Source organism: Photinus pyralis, unplaced genomic scaffold, assembly GCF_008802855.1.
Source record: "Photinus pyralis isolate 1611_PpyrPB1 unplaced genomic scaffold, Ppyr1.3 Ppyr1.4_LG4, whole genome shotgun sequence".
NCBI classification, from domain to species: domain Eukaryota; kingdom Metazoa; phylum Arthropoda; class Insecta; order Coleoptera; family Lampyridae; genus Photinus; species Photinus pyralis.
The window spans coordinates 42,405,702-42,428,821 of record NW_022170511.1 but is presented as its reverse complement, the minus strand read 5'-3'; the positions used below and the strand labels follow the sequence as shown (position 1 = coordinate 42,428,821).

The 23,120-nt window shown below is 34.8% G+C and overlaps 1 protein-coding gene across 4 annotated transcripts in view; it reads right to left on the bottom strand.

Moving 5' to 3' along the window:
* LOC116168193 (AF4/FMR2 family member 1) overlaps positions 1-23,120 on the bottom strand; it is a 204,294-nt gene that overhangs the window by 96,044 nt on the left and 85,130 nt on the right. Inside the window, exons 1-2 of one of the 4 annotated variants that reach the window (XM_031483879.1) lie at positions 19,107-19,503; positions 1,263-1,397 (exon numbers count right to left, since the gene is read on the bottom strand). The exons of 2 other annotated variants lie outside the window; for them this stretch is intronic. In XM_031483879.1, coding sequence (XP_031339739.1) covers positions 1,263-1,273 — 11 coding nt within the window. In that variant the 5' untranslated portion in view covers positions 1,274-1,397; positions 19,107-19,503. Of the gene's footprint in view, positions 1-1,262; positions 1,398-19,106; positions 19,504-23,120 lie in introns of those variants that run through there. One more of the 4 variants, XM_031483878.1, reaches the window with a different exon arrangement.

Here is a 23,120-nt window from a genome sequence, read left to right as displayed (position 1 = left end):
GTTTAGAAATTAAATTTGTGACCGATCAATCAATGTCTGGCTTACTTTTCGAAGTATTAGTAACTTAAAAGGTTCTTAAAAACTGACTGTATGAATGTATGAAATGAGATTCTCATCGTTCTTGGCGTTTTTATGAGGTGCTGTAATGAAATTAAAACACAAGGCAATTTCACTGTTTGGCATAGCCAACTTTTCTCTTTCAACAATCTCAAAAAACCTAGGCCAGCTAAATAATATGTATACCGGTCAAAAGCAAATTTGTTTTTTTAAACCGACAATTGTTGATGGAGAAATAAGGAAATTTCTTTGTAAGCCTCGAACCTGACAATTAAGTGTCCGAGCGTTTTTTCTAAAATTCCCTTTCAACTACATACTGGAAAATCTATAGCTCTGTTTCGTTTTCAATGCGTTACCCTTTATATTCACACAAAAAATTGACTCGGTCCGACACTGAGATACGTGATTATTGTCTGCATGAATGCGTATCTTAGACCTTAATCCACCTGTGTTGGAGCTCCATTACACCACTAAGCTGGAGAGAATAAAATGAATAGGAAAGTAACAAGAAGCGTAGGTTTTCACCTTTACGCAATGATTCGTAAGTGTGAAAGGTCGCTACAGTATTTTTCATACGGCTCCCATAAAAGAACAGTTCACATTTTGCAAAATCTAATTCACCCTTTAAATGTCATTCTGAAATTATTTGACAGACGCCTCCTCTATTTAAGTTACATTAATAAGTAGAAAGCAAAATGCACGTGTGAGTTTTCTAATGGGCGAAGCCTTATAAGAAAGCAAAAGGTACGTGTGCGGTTTGCTTACGGCGGCATTTGTTAATAATAAACGCAACATGTTTTTTCTTGGTGACTTTGAACAATCCTACCATTTTCTAAGGGAATCGTAGAAAAATTCAATTTTTTAAACAATATACAGTAACAATCAAATGTTAGCCACAAATTAGGAACGAAGTTTAATTTAAGGGAGTTGTACACGTGACTGTTTCTACTACTCCATGAAAATTTTGAAATAGAGAAACGGTAAGACAAATCTAGGTCGAAGCTCCCCACAAATGGTGACCAATTAAAACGTAAATTGAATTCTGGCTTTATCGGTGTGCATAGCTAATAAATTTACAAATACGCTCGAATTAACAATAACAGCGGGAGGTAGGTAGAAGTCGGTCAGCGCGACGCTTCCATATCTTAAGAACCTTTAATTCGCAATCGACGTTCGCCGCGTTTAATGAATAAGTAAAATCTTACCACAATCTCATAAATCACATGAATATTGTGAATGAAAGGCTAAAAAATCATGACGGAACTGAATAGGTTCTCGCATCCAGTCGTCATCGGTTGCTCCAACATAATCAGTACAATCGGGCATATTGTGCAATTTACCTGAAACAAAAGAAAAAAATTAGTAAGTATACTCATGTGAACGAGATTGAAAATATCACGGGAGAAAAAGTTGTCAACAAGATACAACCGTTTTCTGATAACAACCCGATGTCCGTCAAGATAAACAAGCAAAGGGAACGCGACAGTTTCGGGTTTGCGAGATTACAAAAAGGGATGCCTTTACAGCTATTATAACAATTCCTCGTCCTTCACCCTTTCGTCTTGGGACGTCGCATCAACAAGGGTAGAGAGAAACATGAGGCCAGGTGCCTTTAAACCCCCTGAAATTCAACCTTACTTTTTATACGACCGACGGAAATGAATTATTGAAACAACTGTTATTATTAAATATCTTTGGAAATTCACTACTTGAGGATTTGAAAATTTTGTAATTGGCAATCAATTACCGGTTTATAAAATGCATATACGGGGGGAGCCGAGGAGCGTCCCCAATTTAGGCAACGGTGATTAATCACTTTGTATAACATACAAGTCGCTTTATTACATTAACGCATAAATTTATTAATAGGTTTACCACGATAAAAAATTACAACCCCCTTCAGAGTTTGATGTCCGCGTCGATTAAGTCGTAATTGGACGATTACGATTTGATGTCGCTCTTTCATAAAATCAAATTTGCAGGAGGTTAAATTGATAACAATCTCGGCTGCTGTGCGAGTTCTGTTTTTAAAGGACTCAAAGTTTCATTTTAAAGTTAAAACCCCCACGGAGACCTCCCAGAGGTCGTGTCATACCAACCAACACGTGGTGACAAACTAGCGCTACTAAAAGACAGCTTTGCAGGTCTTCATTTACCTGCCAAAATATGATGCCATTGCTCGAAGCTGATACTGATACTTTAGCGGTTTAATGGAAACGAACAAATCGAAATTATGGGTGTTTGGCCACTAACTATATCAAATATTTACTCGTTCCACTACGTTCATTTAAGAAAAACTAGTACTAAATTTGAAAAGTATTGCTAAAAAAAATAAAGCCGTATACAGTGTGTTCATTTTATTTTGTCCACTATCTCCAGAACTAGAAGAGTGGCGAGGTCGGTTAAATTAGCAAAACATTTCTAATTTCCAAGACTATTTTAATGAGCATTAGACATTAGACAGCAGATGAATGGGAGGAGGGGGTTAATGGAGGGGGGGGGGTTATAAGTGAAAATGGACTGAGATGGGAAGAGAAACACGAGACAGAAAATAAAATCAAGAGATAAACAGTGCAACAAAGAGAGAGGAGGGTTACTGAATGAATGTAGACTTTTAAACGGAAACATGGAACGAGATAGGGACGGGCAATACACATTTCTGAGGAAGAGTACACAATAGTAAATGAAACAAGTTGTAAATCAGCATATGCATGATTAAAGCGCATTTTTGGTAATGCAGGTCAGTATTTTATTAGCGAAGTTTAAAATTATCGATCTCACGAGTAATTTTGGCTGCGTTAAATAATTAATTTTATTTAATTTCAATTCACGGTACGTCTTCATTTTGTAAAACAAATCACAAAGTAAATAATAAGTTTTTATACTGGTAGCGCTATCTAACGGTAAAATTATAGCACCTCCGAAACCCATATCGAAATTATGTCCTTCAATTATCGATCTCACAAGTAATCTAACTCAAAATAGACCCGTGCCTGCACATCTACACTATAGCAGGAAGCTTTTAGTGAAAATTTGAGGTCTCTAGCTATTGTAGTTGTGGAGATCTAACGCGGACAGCCGGCCTGCCAGCAATAACGAATATAATAGCGTATTTTTTTCAAAAATGCGCTAAAAATACTGGAAGAAATAGAAGAGTTTAAGGTAGGAATAGAGGTAGAATCGAAACATCAACCGATGAAAAGGAAGACAAATACGAAGGGATTTATGGACAAGAGACATGGTACAGTCGTATAGAAAAATAATAGAGGAACAAGAATGAGAAATAGAAGGGAGTACAGAGGAGGAGTGGAAAATATAAAGAGAAGTATTAAAAATGTGGAAACTGGAACTAGAGAGAGATAATAAAAAGGAGTGGTGGGACAGAGACTGTACAGAAGAGAGAAACCGATATAAAATAATGATAGAGAAAGAACGAAAAGGAGAGATAGAGGAGAAGGGGTTAAGAAAATACCAAAAGTAGAAGAGAAAATGTTAAGAAAAAAAGATGGAGAAATAGAAATGTATTCATTGATGCGACTATAACAAATTCGAACAAAAAGATTGAACTAACTAACGGCTTCACCTTTTACTATTCCAAATGTCTAAAAATGTATCACTAATTTTTTGTGATACTATCTATAATGTTATCTTAATATGCGTATTTTCCTGTTTTACACTGTATCACTGTGTGACTCATAATACAATCAGTTTCAAAGATATGATATTGCGCTGGTTAGACGCCATCGAGGACGCCATATTAAATTTCATTCTGACCTCACGCGGTTCTCATATGGTGCTGTGTTTTGTTTATTTTACTGTGTTTTAGAAGGTTTGCTTTAATCTATTATGAGATAAAGTTATTGAATTACAGTTGTCTGTTGCATCATGGCTATAGAGCCAGTATAAAAATGAGTGTATTTTTAATACAGATTAAAACACACTTTAAAACTTTCCCTGGCTAATTTATTTAAATGTAGTCTACTGTTATAATGAAAGAAAATTATGTGTGTGCGAGATGTTTCCAACAACTCCCTAGCTTAATGTAATAGGTAAAATGTATTTATGTCTTATCAGATATATTTTAAAGTGGTACTTGTTATTGGTTGCGTAATCACACTGTAACCACATTTTAAAAGCTTGGAAGGATCTTGCTTTAACACATGCCTTATAAATGCATTTCTTGTAGGTTTCGTAATCACATTGGGCACATTTAAAATCCTGGAAAAGACTGTGTGACAACATATGGTTTTTAAAAAATACATTTGAAGTTATTTGCGTAATCACACTGGGCACATTTAAAATTTTTGAAAAGATTATGTGTCAACAAATCAGTATCAATCAATCATTGGTTGCGTAATCAGACTGGGCACATTTGAAGTCCTTGGAAGTCCTGTGTTTTATTTGAACCCTCCCTTGTATTATAAAATAGAAAATTAGTACAATTTTCATTGTTGTGCCTTATTTCTCATCTAAATGTATGGGGATAAAGTGAATTGTTACCGCGTGACGTCATGCGCAAAACCGAAGGGAATAGAGACCGCATAGCTTCATATCTTTCTTATTTGTTGTATCATGTGTGTGCCCCGAGTTACAAGTGGCAATTCCCACACAGCAGCTCAGTGATACAGTTTATTACTCAATTAAGTCCTTTACCGGATTTACGATTTACTGTTTATTTATTAAATTTGTTGACTTAATCTGCACTTTTAAGCAAATCCACGTTTCCATTGCCATTTTAAAGAATGATTCCTTCATGCTGACAAATATACAGGGTTTTTGGGTTTGAGGTTTGAGTGTTTCAAATATACATCGAGGAATATGAAAAAATACAAAAATATATAGGGTGTTCCACTTTAAAAACCAAAATCAATTAAAACACACCCTGTATGGCAAAAAACATGTTGGGGTTGCGGTATCGGCATTTGTCTACATAACAATACAACTTTTGAGTATTTTTCAACAATTTTTACAATACGCCCATGCAGTTTGGCGCAATCATTCCTTATGCAATTTTATTTCTTAGATCAAACGAAGTGTGAAGTTAAAGTCGTTAAAAAGAATCGCTCCCCTGCGGAATTGTATTCTTTGATATTCCTTCTCTCTTTTGACGTCCTTATCTGGTGTCAAAAAGTGAAAGGGACACTAGGTAACTAAATCTAAAATCAAAGTAAAGGTGGTACAAAAAAATTACCCACAGTCAGTAGGGAAATGATTAACTTTACGTACGTGGATGGCCGTTGTATTACAATTATGAAACTTAATTTAAGAATTAAAAACAGTTTTAATCAATTTTTCTCACCATGAAACTCATATACGGGAAACGCGCGTAGATAATTGCATTTCTCCACATTCGGCTTGTCTCGCCTGTAAAGTGGTTAATTTAGCATCACGTCAGTAACGAGTGTGTACTTCAGCGAGGGTCAAAAACTCGTCGATGTGCGAGAGCGAGAGAGCTTTCAAAAAAATAACCTGGTACAAACTACAAAAGCTGCAATTGCCCATTGAAACGTAAGGAATATGGGGCGTACAGTAATCATTTCACGCTTGTAATAATAATATCGGAGATCAATAACTGTGTTATGTTTGACTAGAACAACGTTGTTTAACATGCCGATAAATTTATTCGCATATTGCGCTACGAATTGAATGCCATTTTATTTCAGTTTTCGCATATTCCGAGCTACTCACGTACAATCACCGTTATTCATCCGTGCGTTATACTTTGGCGTTAAATCTCATTCCGGAAAAATTCAATTAAACAATGCTCTCGATGTGTATTGATGATATTGAACATTTTTCAATTTACTTAGACTTTTACGTTCCATCTAAGAACGCCATAAATCACCGGTCCATAAACGAGATTGGGGTTTGGTATTTTGTGGTACGTCGTAATCATGAGATGAAACAAAAACATAAAAGAAAAACCATCAATTTCGACGATGAAGAATTGGGTCGCATTTCGCACCATTTAATATATTGTTATTTAAATAAAACACCAGTAGTTGTTTGTAGTACTTTTTGTTGATGCTCCCTAGTCCCACCTCTTGCCGAAGTAATAGGCACATTAAAATTAAATGTATACTGAAACAAATGTAAGTAGATAGTCCCTACACACCTTGTATACAGGGTCGCCGATAAGTCTGGAAACGGTCGATTATCGGGGAAAATATACAAGATTTGGAAAAAGTTCTATGCAAAAAGTGGGGTGTTTCAATGTCTACTAGGCAGTAATAATTTTAATCATACAAGGTTGATTGTTTCCTACGCGGTTGTGTATCCATATTTAAGCTATAACATTACATGTTGGGGAGCAAGTACACATACTCACAGAGTATTTATATTACAGAAACGTATAATACGATTGATGTACAATCTTAATTACGCTCAAACATGTCGGGACACTTTCAAAAATCATAATATAATGCCACTGCCTTGTATATATATCTTTAAATTACTTATTTATCTTCATAAAAACCGACACAAATTTAACAAAATAAGTCAAATTCACGATCACAACACCAGAGGTAAAAATAAAATCTTGATTCCAAAACACCAACATTCATTTTATAAAAAATCTCCGTTTTACACCGGTTCAGTATTATTTAATAATCTGCCTGAAATGAACCACTCCCTTTTCAAAAATAGAACGAAACAAATATTACAAAATAATTCTTTCTATTCAGTAAATGAATTTGTTGATTATATATCTCTAGGTAATAAAAACCTAATGTCCATACATGTTTTGTTTGTGATTTGACGTTTCTGTAATTGTTATTTACAATTTTTAGAATTAAAGATTATTATTATTATTAGTATTATTAGTATTATGGTCGGTGTTTCTTGTGAGAACTCAGGTCTAGCCTGGTTAACTAATCGCACGGATTAAAATCAAGTAACGATTAGTGTCTGTGTCTGTGTCTGGTGAAGTTATGTAGGGTCCTTAAAAAAAAAATAATAATAATAATAATAATATCACACACGTACATTGGACATCTAGGGATAATGTAATTCGTACTTACCAACATAGCTATTACTGCCACAATAGTCAACGCTATCAGGAAAGAAGAAAACAAAACAAAAATATCATTATAATAATTCCTGTAATTTTATTAAATAGAGTTTATTGTGTAAGTGTTTCTTTGGCTTTGCGTTTGGGTTGAATACGAGTGGGTTGTGATAAAGTGGTGTGTTTATGTGAAGAAGGAGTTTTGTGTTTTTTAATTGTATTTATGGTGTTTCTTTGTTCCTGAGGTCGTATTTGTGAGGTTTCTTGGGTTTTTGGTGGAGATATTGCAGTATTTTGTGAGCCTGTGGTGCTGTTAAGGTTTTTGCGTTTCGGTTGTATACGAGTGGGTTGTTTCTGAGAAGAAGGAGTATTGTGTTTTTTAACTGTGCTAGGGCGTGTAACTTTATTGGATGGACCTGTCTTTGTAGTACATGTTGCGTTACTTGTGTTTATGTTGTTTCTTTGTTCTTGAGGTTGTATTTGTGAGGTTGCTTGGGTTATTGATGGAGATATTACAGTATTTTGTGAGCTAGTAGTGCTGTATAGGTTTTTGCGTTTGGGTTGAATACGAGTGGGTTGTGATAACGTGGTGTGCTTCGGTGAAGAAGGAGTTATGTGTTTTTTAATTGTGCTAGGGCGTGTAATTTTATTGGGTGGACCTGTCTTTGTAGTGCATGTTGCGTTAGTTGTATTTATGATGTTTCTTTGTTCTTGAGGTTGTATTTGTGAAGTTGCTTGGGTTTTTGGTGGAGATATTTTAGTATGTTGTGAGCCTGTAGTTCTGTTAAGGTTTTTCCGTTGCGGTTGAATACGAGTGGGTTGTGAAAATGTGGTGTGTTTCTGTGAAGAAGGAGTTATGTGTTTTTTAACTGTGCTAGGGCGTGTAATTTTATTGGGTGGACCTGTCTTTGTAGTGCATGTTGCGTTAGTTGTATTTATGGTGTTTCTTTGTTTTTGAGGTTGTATTTGAGAGGTTGCTTGGGTTTTTGCTGGAGATATTTTAGTATGTTGTGAGCCTGTAGTTCTGTTAAGGTTTTTGCGTTTCGGTTGAATATGAGTGGGTTGTGAAAATGTGGTGTGTTTCTGTGAAGAAGGAGTTTTGTGTTTTTTAAATGTGCTAGGGCGTGTAACTTTATTGGATGAACCTGTCTTTGTAGTGCATGTTGCGTTACTTGTATTTATGGTGTTTCTTTGTTCTTGAAGTTGTATTTCTGTTGTTGCATGGGTTATTGGTGGAGACATTACAGTATTTTGTGAGCCTGTAGTGCTGTTAAGGTTGTTGCGTTTGGGTTGAGTACGAGTGGGTTGTATTTGTGATAACGTGGTGTGTTTCTGAGAAGAAAGAGTATTGTGTTTTTTAGCTGTGCTAGGCCGTGTGGGTGAGGGCGTCTTTGTAGTGCGTGTTGCGTTACTTGTATTTATTGCGTTTGTTTGTTCAGGAAGTTGTGTTTGTGTGATTGGTTGAGTTAAGTTTGGAAATATTACAGTATGTTGTGTGTCATGTTGTGAGTCTAAAGTGCTGTTTAGGCTTTTGCGTTTGGGTTGAATACTAATGGGTCGTGATAATGTGGTTTGCTTCAGAGGTGAATCTCTGAATGTAGTATATGTTGTATCATTTGTTGTACTTGTTTGCTCGGTAAGTTGTATTTGTGTGTTTGTTTGGGTTAGAGGTTGAGATATTACAGTATGTTGTGTACCGTGTTGTGAGCGAGTACTGCTGTTTACATGTATACGTTGTGGATCATTTGTGTATGTAGTATCTTGTGTTATGTTTAGAAATTTACGAACAATATGGCATGTGTTGATAATGACTGCTTTTTGTAAATGTTTGTATGTGTTTTTGTCCAAACCTAATAGTTGTAAATTGTGGTGTATTGTCTTTGGTATAACTCCAGTAGCACTAAGAATAATGGGAACTATAACAGTAGATTATTATTATTATTATTATTATTATTATAAAGTGTGGCAAAATTTCATTTTTTAAATGGAACACTCTTTATGTATAATGTACCAAAATTCAATCGTTTCCGGGTTATCTAGTTTTGAAAATAAAAGCTATTAAGTTTGGAAACGCTCAATTTTTGGGGAAAATATACAATGTATTGAAAACAACTATACTTAGTTCAAAAGTTACAGCCCTTTGAACTTTCTTTCGAAACTGGTTTTTAGTCTGTAACTTTTGATTGAGAAGTCTGATCGAAAAAGTACGAATTGTTTTGGATTCTACGCACCAAAATTAATAAGAAAAAGTGTTTTCCAGAGAACTTTTGGTGCAGTCGATTTTTGATAAAAAGAAGGTTGTACACTGCCTTTTTTGAGGCCCGAAAAAAAAAAATTGTCTCAGATCGAGCCGGGAAAAAATTTTTCTTATAGAATGTGGCCTGTAGAATCCATAATTTCAAACAGTTCCAAGATTGGGCTACTAAGTATACAATACTTTTAGGGTTCTTCAATGGCCAGTAGGTAGTAATAATTTTAATTATACTGTACAGGGTTGGTCATAAAGACGAGGCACACCAAAATTGCATTTTTTAAAATAGAACACCCTGTATATTATTCGATATTTTAATTCTCTCAATTTTAAGCAACATCTGTAAGAAGCATAATGCACCCACATTCAATTGTTTCCAGGTTATCGGGTTTTGAAAATAAACGTTATAAGTAATGAAAAACAATATATTAATGATTCCCAACAATAATAAGAAACATCACATTCGGTTCTTTTCAGCACCACAGAATCTCAAAAGAAATTTGGCTTTCTTTCATTATCGTTCTTCATTCAATAAATTTTAAAACGTAGCGTAGAGATTATTCAAAACTCAATAATCTGGAATTGAATTTAATTTACGTACCTACATTATGCGTCTTACATATCTTGCTTAAAATTGAAAGAAGAAATGATATATCGAATAATTACAGGGTGTTCTATTTAAAACATGCAATTTTGGTTGGTGTGCCACACCTTTATGGCCAACCCTGTCTAATTAAAATTATTACTTCCCAGTAGAGATTGCAGAATTCCGAAATTATTGTATATATTTTTTTTGTATCCTGTATATTTTCCATTTAATCGACCGTTTCCAGTAACCCTGTTTAGCAAATTCCCAAAAAGATCCGCAAAATCTTAGATATATTTGTAAAACAATGACGAAAAGCAATGATAGTTTCCTGGCCTACCAATTGTAAGTAATGTCCGCCTAGGCTCCTCACACTAGAAAAGAAGGTTGTCACGCAAGAAATTTGCCGTGACCATTTGGATAATTTCAAAGAAGATATCGATTTTTTTTGGAAAAATTATCACAGGCGATAAATCCAATTAATTGACTTGATCTGATGCAGTGGGTGAATAAAGCATGGCATGGCAACGCTTTTCTTTAAACTGCGAGGGAATTTTGTTGATTGGATACATGAAAAAGGGCACTAAAATTAACAGCGATTGCTGCCATTTCAGAGAAGACTTCAGAATTTTTCCGATAAGGCCGCACTGCTACACAAAGCTCGAAAATACAAAATGCTTGAAGATACATAGTGGAAGAAAAAAATTTGTTTTGCCTTATAATCTAGCAATAGGTATTACATAAAATTGCCCCCTCGTAAGATAACAGAATGACGGATTCAGGATTAATTACGGGGATTGGATTTTAAGTCATATTTAATTTAATGCAAAGTTTCAATTATGATCAATTCAAAACTTACGATAAAGTTTTGTTTGTACAGTTCCTCATCAAAGAAATAGGAACAAATCCCACCGCACTAAAAGATATACACCGTTTCGTGTTGACTAAACAACTGATTTCTACATTGTCGTTATCGCCAAACCGTAGATAACAGCGCAGGTCAAACTTTCTTACCTAACTGGCCGATGACGTGTATGGCCTGCCTTCACATTATCAAGAAATTCGTGTCACGGAAATTGAAAAAGCGTCATGTCGACTGGTCGATCTTTTCCAGTAGGCGAGAATAGATTTGGAACTTAAAAATATTTAGCCCTTCCCAACCACCCTTCCACTTTTGACATATACCCCTGTTTTTCAGAAAAATAGTCGTACAATATGCATTCAACAGATTTAAGGACCTTGAAAGTAAACTCATCAGTCTATATTAATGCTATGAGTAATTTGCTTATTTAAGGGAAGAGGCAGGTTTTAATTTATAACGTATGAAATGATTCAGAGGAATCAGAAAAAGGATTTCAAGCGTTACTACAAGTTGCTGGTTTTTCGGAAAAGTTGGTAATATTAAATCGAAACGGTCATAATGACAATCTTTTAATTAACATAAACTCACCGGTTGGATTTCTTTAATCCAGAGGATCGCACTTATTACTTACAACTGAACTGTTTCGCGACGAATCGAATAACCGACTGATTTTGGAGTGCAGTCTTTTATATTTATATAGATAACAGTCAAGGTTAAACTTTCGTACTTATACGCAGTTTCAATTTTCAAATTGAAATGATATTATTGTACCCCAACGCTTTTTTCGGAAGTCTCTCAAAAGAGGCCATCTCTCGTACATGGAGGAATCAAGTGAAAATTAAAAAATGTAGTAACGTATCACCTGAAAAAAATTAAGAAAGGGAAGTAATAGAACAGACTATCGGAACGTCTGGTTACATTAATTAAATAACTCGGTCCTTGGCTCAATTTCAATGCGCTTTTATCAACTTATTAAAAATTATCGAGTGTACTTCCTATCGTGAGGTGACAAAATCAAACGAGACCACAACTGGATATAATTAAATCACTGAAGAGAAAGATTTAGACGTGGATAAGAAAGACAATTTAAAATATACCAATTACAATACTGAAAAATCAAAAAATGCAAAAAAGCGCTAGGGAAAGTTACTCACCTTCGCACTCCCAGCTACCCCCACTTTAAAATTATAATATGCACACCCCACCGAGTTTCTATTTACATATATGAATCACAAAACAATATAAGTACAACAGACTTACTCATCGTTTACAGACTGCACTTTAGAGATTCGCAACATCGCAACACAATCACAATCTCATACCTCAGCCCAACCAGGTTTAATCCTTTTATTTGGGAGTAACATCACAGATATACGTAAGTACCTATATCTGTTTCTATTTACATGTACCCACAACCACATAATGAAATTTGAATGGTCTTGTTATTAATTTTTAAAAAAAATTAAAATTTTCACATTTACACAGACCATAATTCAGTCTGTGTTGCAATTATTTACGGACATTGATAAAAGTGTCTCTTGTAGGTAATTTGTCTATATTCATCGGTTATCCTGTGTCTGAGTTCTAGAATTTAATCAGGTGACGTTACTAACACTGCCCTTTTCAAATGTGCCCACAGAAAGAAATCAAGAGGCTTCATATCTTCGGGAGACCACTCCCTCTGCCAATCCATTGAACAGGATACTGTCAATTGAGCCACTGTCTAACAGCTAGCGCAAATGTTGCGGAGCCCCATCTTGGTGAAACTGCAAATTCCATTTATCACTTTTCCCATATAGATTCTGATATAATTTCCCAGTTACATTTCCTTCTAGGAACATCGTCCCAATAATTTTATTGCCATAAGAATATCTGTCCAAACGACTTCAAAGAAGTTTCCATTATGTATTATCATTGACTAATACCCCCCCATATTAGCCAATGGTATTATTATTATTAAAAAGAAAGTGCATTCATAGCTAAAGCGGGTGTTTTTCGAAAAATCAGGATCTTCATAAATTCTTTGGGGCATTAATTCGCAAAATTCTCCGATCGTGATCATCGTCGCGCGATTCTTGTAAAACTTGTAGGTTGTATGGAAAAAACTCGGAAAAAACATTCTTTTTCATAATATTATGAACTAACCTTAGCCAATTTTGGAATTGTTGTCGTAGGATTTGCATGAAATTGATCAAGCAGCTCAATTTCGCACACTTCATCCAAAATTCTCGGCTGTGTAATTTTTAGATGTGCTAAGATCTAAATCTATCTATCTATCTAATCTATTTTTAGCGTATTTTTTAAAAATAAAAAAAATGTGCTGCCAATTAATATAATTAAGTAAAGAAATTATAATTTTTGGATGTACAAATTGTAATCATTATTCCGCTAATGCTTATTTCATTTATTCATGCCATTTGTGCGCGGATTTACTACCGAAGTTCGTCACATATGAAAAAAAAAAAAATCAGAAATTACGAAAAATGCTCATAAAAACTTTCAGAAAGTATGGTCTACACTGTAAACCTTCGTTAATTTGGTCAGTTTCTGTTATTTTGAATTCTATAGAAACTGGGATTTTTTAAACGTGTATTTTAAAAATCGAACAATTTTTTAAGGTATAACCGAGGGTATAACTAAATAAAAATGAACCCTTGGTTACAGACATTATATAAATGTTACTTCGTAAAAATAATAGCTACAGCTATAGGGATATTCCAAAATCCTGTTTACATTATATAAATCATGTGTAAAAAAAGTGTGACAACCAAAATTATTAACTGTCCTCCTCTTTTGCTGTTTATGTTGTGTTACATCAATGTTTTTGCTGATTAATTTCTGTAATTAGGTTTATACAATGTATGTAAGCAAAGGATTTTTTATGTCAAAATCAGATGTTGATGCTGCTAAATTGCATTTTCAAACTTAAAACAATAAACACACTATCATCTATCTATCATCATTTTTCCCCATTTCAAATAGGTAATAAATGAAAATGTCTCAGGTTTTTCCAGCCCAGAAAATCTGGAGATAGTCAATTTCTAATGACAAAAAAAAACAGTTTTAATAACGGCATAAGGACATTTTCGTGTGGTTCTTTTTTTTAACCAACCATGAATTGCATTTGAAAAGTGCAACAATTTAGTAGCTCACCTTAAATATGAATCAAAACATTTTTCAAATAGAACCATTATCTAGCTAAAACTGTTTACCCGTGGAGCTCTCGGAGCGCCTAATAGTTCACTTAGTAGCATGATTTGTAATAAGCGGCGCACTTTAATTAAAATTGAGCATTTATTTACCGTACTTTTATAGCATTTTACATCAAATGGACCCCCGACCGATTACTACCCCAGCGCTTATTATTTCATCTTTTGTCGAAGCCTAAATCTCCCACCGAGCACTGTTTTATATTCATCTCGCGTTCCTTCCTTTTTTCCGTTATACTGTTACAGAATTAACCCTTATTATGTTGGAACGAAAAGAGAATTTAGCTTATTGTTGGAAACTGGCGCAAACGTGCAAAAAAACGAAAAACGGTTTGGAGAAATTATCCGTTTTATTTACGTCATCGTTGAACTTTCTAACACCGTAAAATGGATTAAAAAACATGTGCATATTTATTGTCATCTTTAATCACTTTATCTGGTAGTTAATTTGTGATAATACTTTTATTGTTCAGAAACGTTTAGATATGATGACAAACAAAATACGTCTCTTATCGCATCTTCCATAAGCGGTGTACCCCCTCTAGAATTAATTTTCCATCAAATATTGCAAAAGTTGTTTGGCTTAAGCAGTATTAAAAATATCAACCGGATTTGCAATAACATAAAAATAAGTTCATCCGTCAAAAATTATTCTCAAACAACACCCTGCATTTTATTCGATTTTTGGATTGTACATTAATTCTCAAAGTATTGGGGCAGATTGTGAACAATCATCAACGCACGAAAGATAGTCTTACTGCTCCACAAAACGTATACAGTTTGTTTGATTTTAAGCTGTCACAGTGAGTATCTCGGCTGCTGTCAAAAAGTTACAGAAGAAAAGTTGTTCTCATTTAATTTTGCATTATCTGTTACAGCAAAAACAATTGAAAATCAAACGTATTAGGCGCACCAAATAATTCAAAATTTTAAATGAAGTCTACCAAATTTTATAGCATTTTCTGAAACTATACAAATTCTCTTTCCAACTATATATCACATGTTATAGTGTCAATCAATTAAAGAAGTAAGTCGATAATCTACAAATGAACATTTACGCAGATTAGAGCATTAAGTAAAAAGTAGACGAGGAAACAAATGAAATTTTTGTCAGCTTTCAGTTGAGCAATATGTTACTTAATAGTATCTTGACAACATTGGCCAACATGCAATATAAATACAACATAACAAGAAGAAATGATGTACATTCTTAGCATATCTTTTTTGTTATCGTAGAAGAAGTTAAGACAAAAATAACAATATGTATAGATCCAGGTATAAAATTACTCAATCAATTTGACAATAGCAATTGTTTCCATCGCCTACCTTCTCAAACCGATGGAGTCACATCACTTCGATTTACGTTTTTAATTGTAAGATAGCTATGGCATGTGATATAATAATAATCTCGATAATAATAATAATGTTTATTATGTAAAAGTAATTATAAGTAATAAATTACACACATTCTTCTTACAAAAATATATATACCGATAGACAGAGAATTTTGTACCGTTTCAAAATATGTTATAAAATTTGGTAGATTTTATTTAAAATTTTGAATTATTTGCCACACCTAATTTAGGTATAACAGATAACACAAAATTAATGTAGAACAAGTTTTCTACCATAAGATTTTGTCATATCTCTAACCTCGTCTCTAACAGATATCCGCTGTGACAGCTAAAATCAAACGTACTGTATATTGGATTCCGGTCTTAACTGGGCAAAACAACTACTAAAAGTAATTTTACAATAGAAATTCAAATTCCAACTGATCTAATTATCAGAATTATTTCTCACCCCCATATCTCAACTCCCGAATTGAATAAAGTTCGCCGACCTTAATGCACATATTTTAAACAGACAACTTCCATTTACAAGAAAGTGCATCGCATTCGAAAAACCACTTAAAACGATTTCTGCAACCCTTCGAAACTGCATTATAAGGATTATTGGGGCTAAATTTGTCGGGGCATTCATTGATTTCGCCCGATACCGCCGGGGTTCATTCTTGCCCATTCAAAAAGAAAAAAAAATAATAATAAACCTCGACAAGTTCCCAAAACGCTTTTGTCAAGTTTCAAGGCGCACAAACTAAGGGCGGCAGGTAAATAGAATACAATGAGGAGCGTCTAGCAAGCGACAGTATTCCACAGCTTTAAAACGCGCACTCCACACACACAATTTATATTACGTTACGTTTATTTAAATAATGCTGTTTATTTTAACTTGTGCAACAGTGTGTCTAATCGACTCAATTAATAGACGATTTATTGCAAATTATGTCGAAAGTTTACTTAGTAAATCGAATTAACGCGCAGAGATAAATAGATTCCCATAAAAAGAGCCCACTATCATTTTGGTGTACGTTTTCATTTAGTTTTATCTGTTATCGACGTTGATTAACTTTTCTATCCCTAAAAGCGTGTACACGCAATATTGTACTTAACTTGATAAATCTATTACTGTAGCGTTAAAACGGTCAAAATTTTCCACCAATTATTACTCTCATTAATTAGGGATAGGTAATTTAAGAAGCGGTTTGTTCCAAAGTAGATTTGAGGAATTATTAACAACAATAAACAGAGAAAGTTATTGCTAAACTTCACTTGGAACCACCATACTGCAAGAAAGTGTAAATATCAACCTATAACCTAAGGTTAGCTTCAAATAATACATTTCACTCTGTGCCGTTCTCACATTTTGCAAAATTTGAGCAAAAGTTTAATTCTCAAAGCTTCAAAAAGTCGCAAATAAAAAATTCAGAAAAATGCAGAAAATTTGGGGTGTCCCTAAGGGGATATCCCATAAATGTATGTCCTCGTGTATATCTATTAAAGACAAATGTCCCCTTGCCCCCTTCCGACTTCCATATTTTCACTGGGATCTATAGTCTACTCTTCACCCGGCACTTCCAAACGCACTGCCAAAGTTACCTTTTTTTAAGGGGACATTTTCCCCACCCACCTTACTCACTTGACCTCGCTCCTTCATACAGCTTGTACCCCAAACACAAAAAAAGTTTGAAAGGAAGAAGATGTGAGACGATTTTCGAAATTAAGACAAATGCGACGAAGAAACTGAATGACATCATAAAAGAAGCTTTTCAGGACTGTTTCCAAAAGTGGCAACACAAAAAAGGCTTTATGATAGTTATTATTACTGTAAATGTTGAGAACTCGGGAGATGTGAGATATTACGGTGTTTCTGTACAAACTATTACATGACTTAATTGATGGTCTTCATATATTGACAACGCTTTAATGTTCCATCCACGGTTCCATCATATCATTCACGTAATACTTGTAATGTCTTTCTAATATAAATCGCCCATTTTTAGTGGGTATGTATAAGGATTTTTCATACATTGCCACTGACATTCATTATTGCACTATACGAGAAATAATGTCCCTTTTTATAGTATTTAATTGTAGTTAGTTATCGTTATCGACCACAATGTTATATTTTATTTGTATTATCTACATTATAGTAGTATACACTTGTTTATAATTTTTTCGGTGAATTTTTCCCTTTATTTGATTGTTCTGTCCGTCTGTCTGTTGCTCGTCTAACTCGAAAACGAAAGGAGACAGCGATGTCAAACCTTCGCCAATCGATTTCTACGAGTTCAAGGATCAGTGCTATTGAATACGAGATTGAATATGAGCCGGATCAAAAGTCTGGTTTTCGAATACGAGCTGAGCCGAGTTCCCCTACTGAAAATCGTAGGCGATTCTTCGTATCTTGTTTTATTTTGTTATTAATTTATGTCTTTTTAAAGTTTCCATACACAAATATGGTCTAAGTATACTTTATAATGCTCTACTATATTGACACTGAATTGTCCGATAGGTAATTGGAGTATGTCTGCTGGGCAAATATAATTGGTCAATCCCTTGTTGTCACATTTCAGCTTCACTTGCTTCAACTTTTGTGCTGTAGTTACGTCTACAAAAGGGTCCTCTGTTTCATTACATTATCTGTCTTGTTAGCTTCACTTCCCGTAGGAAGTTTCCAAGGCTCAGTCATAAATTTAGCATAGAACGCGTTCAGAAGAATCACCAGCGCTACGGCGGGCTGTCGAATACAGAAGATGGGCAACAAGTGTTAAAGACAGAATAACTTCGTGGATTGTCCAGGCGGAATTTACTTACTGAAATTCTCGAACACGGACGAAAAAATTGTAGATAACTTCGAACGAGTGCCCGCTAAAGGTTTTCGTAATAAAGATAGCTTTATCAAGATGCAATGTTCTCACTTGGAAAAACCGAACGGGTATTTTTCGTGATTTCCCAGACCTGAGATCGTTTGGAATATATCACATTACAGAAAGAAAGAGGAGATTAGTTTGAAATGTGGCTACACTGTATTCATGTGAAAAGTCGCTCGATGAAACCTCAACAGAATACTCAATTAGGTTACTGCTTCTTATCATGCACACGCCACTTGTCAATAAATACCAATATCGCGAGGTATTTATTTCGTCGGCAAGATTAACATCCCCTTATCGATTGTTCCCCATTTCCATCCAAATAAAACGATCGCCCGAGGTAGAGACGCGAGACAAACGGTTTTATGAAAATGGGGCAAACCGGAAATTAGTCTTACGCAATTACCCCCAGCTATGATTCAAATTTGATACGCTCGAAGCGAAATTATATCTTCGATTCAATTATCGAAATTTGCTCATTATTAGATTAACAATCGGAATAACCCCTTTGCGGTTAAAGCAACAAGGTCTATACATGACGTCAGACGACACTACAAGTTGACAATGAAAACAAGCACAAGTAAATCGTCCATTTTGCTAAATAAATTATCTCCTTGGCCCAGATCCAGTTTTTTAATTTCTTTCGATTTAATTAAGGTTTTGCATTTACCGTTGGATCTGGGAAATAATGGGGGACTAAAGTAAAGTGCAATTAATGGCAACGTCGCGCGATTCGAAACGTCACCGATCGTCTTTTTTTTTAGATAATTTGACACTCTTAATTGTTATTAATTTGAAAGTTGGCGAAACTGTGCAGAAATGAATTTAAACAAGTGACACCTACGAGTACGATATTAGTAAAATAGGACCGACCTAAAAAAATCTAATTTGATTAAAATACTGCTAATAGTGTCATCCTTACCGAGGTTTCTTCATTGGTAAAAGTACGAATAACACTGCGGTAACAACTTCCGTTTAAAATTCATAACGTCCACGGTATCATTTGTTTTAATCACTTTTCTCTCTCACCAATCGAACTACCCGTCAACCGAGTGCCACAATTGCACGCACTTGTCATTTCATCAAAATACTACCGTGCGTAATAAACCTGAGAGGCGCACACATTGCTTACATTAAAGATTTCACCAATGATCCACCTTCCTTCCCTGACATAGTGGACTTCGCCGCACGTTGTTTGCAAGTCGCTGCTTTGACGGCGCCACCGATCAGAGACAGGTTAGAAACAAATGCCTGTAATTTAAACAGTAGCGCACTTTGCAAAACGATGCGCCAATGTCGGACTTGACCGCGGCCATTTTACTTTTTTTTATCATAATCTTTATCATTGCCCCCATGCAACTCGCCTATCTGTTAAGAGGGGAAATACTGATAGATAAGCTCAATACAATTGGATAAGTGGCGCCGCCTGGTGGCATTGGCCAGAATAAATCGACTATTTAGGCACGTACACACGTTACTGCAACACGTGCGACCATTAAAAAACCATTTCGCCGCTTTCGCTTTATCACCACCACTCGGAAACGGCACAACATCCTCAGATTACTGAAGCGAATTTTCGCACGCCCACCAAAATCCACACCGCAATTGCGCCAAAAAAAATGTTAAGCAGATAGGAAGAGATTCGTGACGTAAGTAGGTAAAGAGACGTAACCCTGACGTCACACGGGGTGTGTTGCATATATAGACGGAAGGTCGCAGCGTTCTCAACAAACCCGAAGACTTGTTGCAGCTGTTTTTCGAGGTGTAATTAACTCGCGGTAGTAAACTTTTAATTTGCGCAAATAGGTCTACTTTGTAACGTGAGACGAAACCTACCTACCTCTCGATAGATAATGTTAATTGTAGAGCACCGGGTCTCTTTGCGTATTACGGTAAACAGAAGAAAATGAGAACGTTGCGTGATGCATGCGGAAATACAATTACGAAAAATATTTGCTAATTAAATGTAATGCGTATATTTCATTGTAGGTAGGCTGCGCCTGTTGTGTATTGTAATTGCTAACTATAAGTTTCTTTTCCATTCAGAAAAAAAAACGCCATTCTGTATAGAAATAATTGCGCTTCATTTACGATGCCAAATCAAGTGTAACAATGACGAAATGAAAAGTGAAAACAGCATTCTTACAGGAAGAAAGCTTTAAATTGAAACATGATAAGTTTGCGCATATTAAGCCCCTCATTTATAAAATTTGCAATTGTAATTCGAGTTCTGGAGGCTTGAAGTTCTAAGGTCTTCTTAGAAAGAGTTCCGATAACTAAGGTATCAAAAATCATTACCTCATTACCTGAAAAGGTGAACCTTTATGTAGTTCTGAATAGATCAACAATAGTTTCTGATAAGTTATTAAAATACTGTAACTTTTGATCTAGTAGCCCGATCTTGGAACTGTTTGAAATTATGGATTCTGCAGGCCACATTCTATAAGAAAATGTTTTTTCCCGGTCGATCTGAGACAATTTTTTCTTCGGTCCTCAAAAAAAGGCAGTGTATAACCTTCCTTTTTTACCAAAAATCGACTACACCAAAATTTCTCGGGAAAAAACTTTTTCTTATTAATTTTGGTGCGTAGAATCCAAAACAATTCGTACTTTTTCGATCAGACTTCTCAATCAAAAGTTATAGACTAGAAACCAATTTCGAAAGAAAATTCAAAGGGCTGTAAAATAGTTCCTTGAAAAATCGATGCAAAAGATCTCATATAACTCGTATAATGAATAGTTGCACACCTAACTTGTGTAGGCTGATGCGGAACTGTGGACAGAATTCCAATATTCCACCAAAAAATGTATTCAACTATTTTTCTTATAAATGTTTTAAGGAAAGGCGAAAAATATTAAATAGCACAAACCGTTTTTAGGTCAAACTTCATTATAAAGTGTCAGTGCCTTTTTGTGTCATTCGACACAGACCTTTAAAATTCTACCAACCAAAACGACGAATCGCATACGATTTTCAGTAGGGGAATTTTTTGCCACTCAGCTCGGATTCGGAAACTAGAGTTTTGATCCGGCTCATATTTATTAGCACTGATCTTGGAACTCGTAGAAATCGATTGGCAAAGGTTTGACATCGCTGTCTCTTTTCGTTCTCGAGTTAGACAAGGAACAGACCGACAGACGGACAGACCATCATATAAGGGAATTTTTTTCTTTTGCTTATAGGTAAGATTGTATTTTTTCATTAAAAAAAACTTTTGGAGCTCTTAAGACGTGTATCATCCAAAGTGAAATATTTTTCGGTTGAAATTCAAATTCTCATTGATTTTACAATTACCGAGTTTTGGTCTTTCTAGCAAAAAAAAAACGCCAAATCAAATTGATGCTCTGTGAAATTCGAGAAATTTGTTTTGAATTTAGGACTAATTTGTCCCCCTAGCATTTTTCCGCAAAAAAATTGTGTGTTATTGTTGGGATTTCTAATCAAAAATCGACTAGACAAAGGGAACCTTCGCGAAACTATAGAGCAACTTGGGTTTCCAATTTGTACCCACAAGCAACTTTTTTTTAATGAAAAAACGTTTTTGGAATCTCCGCAACATATGGAAAAATTGTGTTTTTAATTAAGGACTAAGCTGATAAAACCCTTGTTTTTATGAAAAATGATTCAGAAATCGCATCTATTATAAATATTAATTGTAAATAAGTAAATAAAATGTCGTACTTTAATTTACCTTACAATTTTGTAAATGACAACAAAAATAATTTGTTCCCAAAAAAAGCGTGTAGGCGCCGTGGGTACAAATTACTACTAAATTTATAGGTGGCAATTTTCAGATTAAATTAGAAATTTACATTGTTTATTATGGTTTAAATAATTGAGTAATTGTTTTAACAATCACGAAACTATAACTTGGGTACAAATTAGGGTTCCGAACTATTGAGTTCATTTGTCAAAAGCTTAATTTGCTAGCTTGTATTCCAGCTCGCACCCCCAGCGGGTACAAATTCTAATTTTGTGGGTACAAATTAGTCTTTAATTAAGATGCGAGCGACTTCTAAGATAAGACGTTAAAAACACTGGCCGTAGACCCCTCCGATCTAGTCTTTAATCAGTCCTAAATTATTAGTGTTTACGCATTTAAGGCTTTCTAACCTGTTCTTCAGTCTTCTAGATTGTTTAAGAACCTCTGAGAGTATTGAAGAGCCTTTTAGTAATCTTTAAAAAGCTATAGTTTTCAAAAAACCGTAGGTGTCATAAGCATAACGGGGAGTCTTAAAGTGTTAAGATTTTAGTTAAAGTCAATAAACTCCTTAACAGGACTTAAAAATCCTTCTTGAATAGTTTTTAAAAGGATTTAAGAGCAATTAATAAGCAGTATTTGTTTTCCTTTAAGAGTTTTTAACAACTCTTAAGGGACTTTAACAAACCATAATTTCAGGTCTCCAAGATTCACCAACTTTTAAGAACCTTGATTTCTTAAGAGCATCTAAAGGCTTTTAAGCATGTTTAAAAAGTCGCCTACGGTCTTCAAGAACTTTCAGAACCTACTAAATGCTTTAGAGTGTTTTCAAAGCTTTTAGTGTTACAAAATCTCTTAAACTTAGCTAGAGGTTTCGCGAGTCTTTTAAGCGCCTATGAGACTTGCAAGTCTAGAAAGGCCTTTGAGAGTCTTCAAAACCGTTCTAGATTGTTGTAGAGCCTTAACGTTTTTATTAGTCTTTGAGAGACATTGTAAAATTCAGTTATTATCTTGTCGGCGTGTACGATGGGTCTGGGATTTTTTGTTTGTTTCATGTTATGATGTGCTGACAGCAAATATATTATTATTATTATTATTATGTTCCAAAATGTTGGCTAGTGGAGTAAGCCTTGCAAGGAGCTTCAAATGGTCTTGAATGAGGTCCATAGAATTAACCCTTCGAGATTGCTTTGGCCTTGTTTAGTTAAAAAATCGTGTTCATGATTGTATTTTAA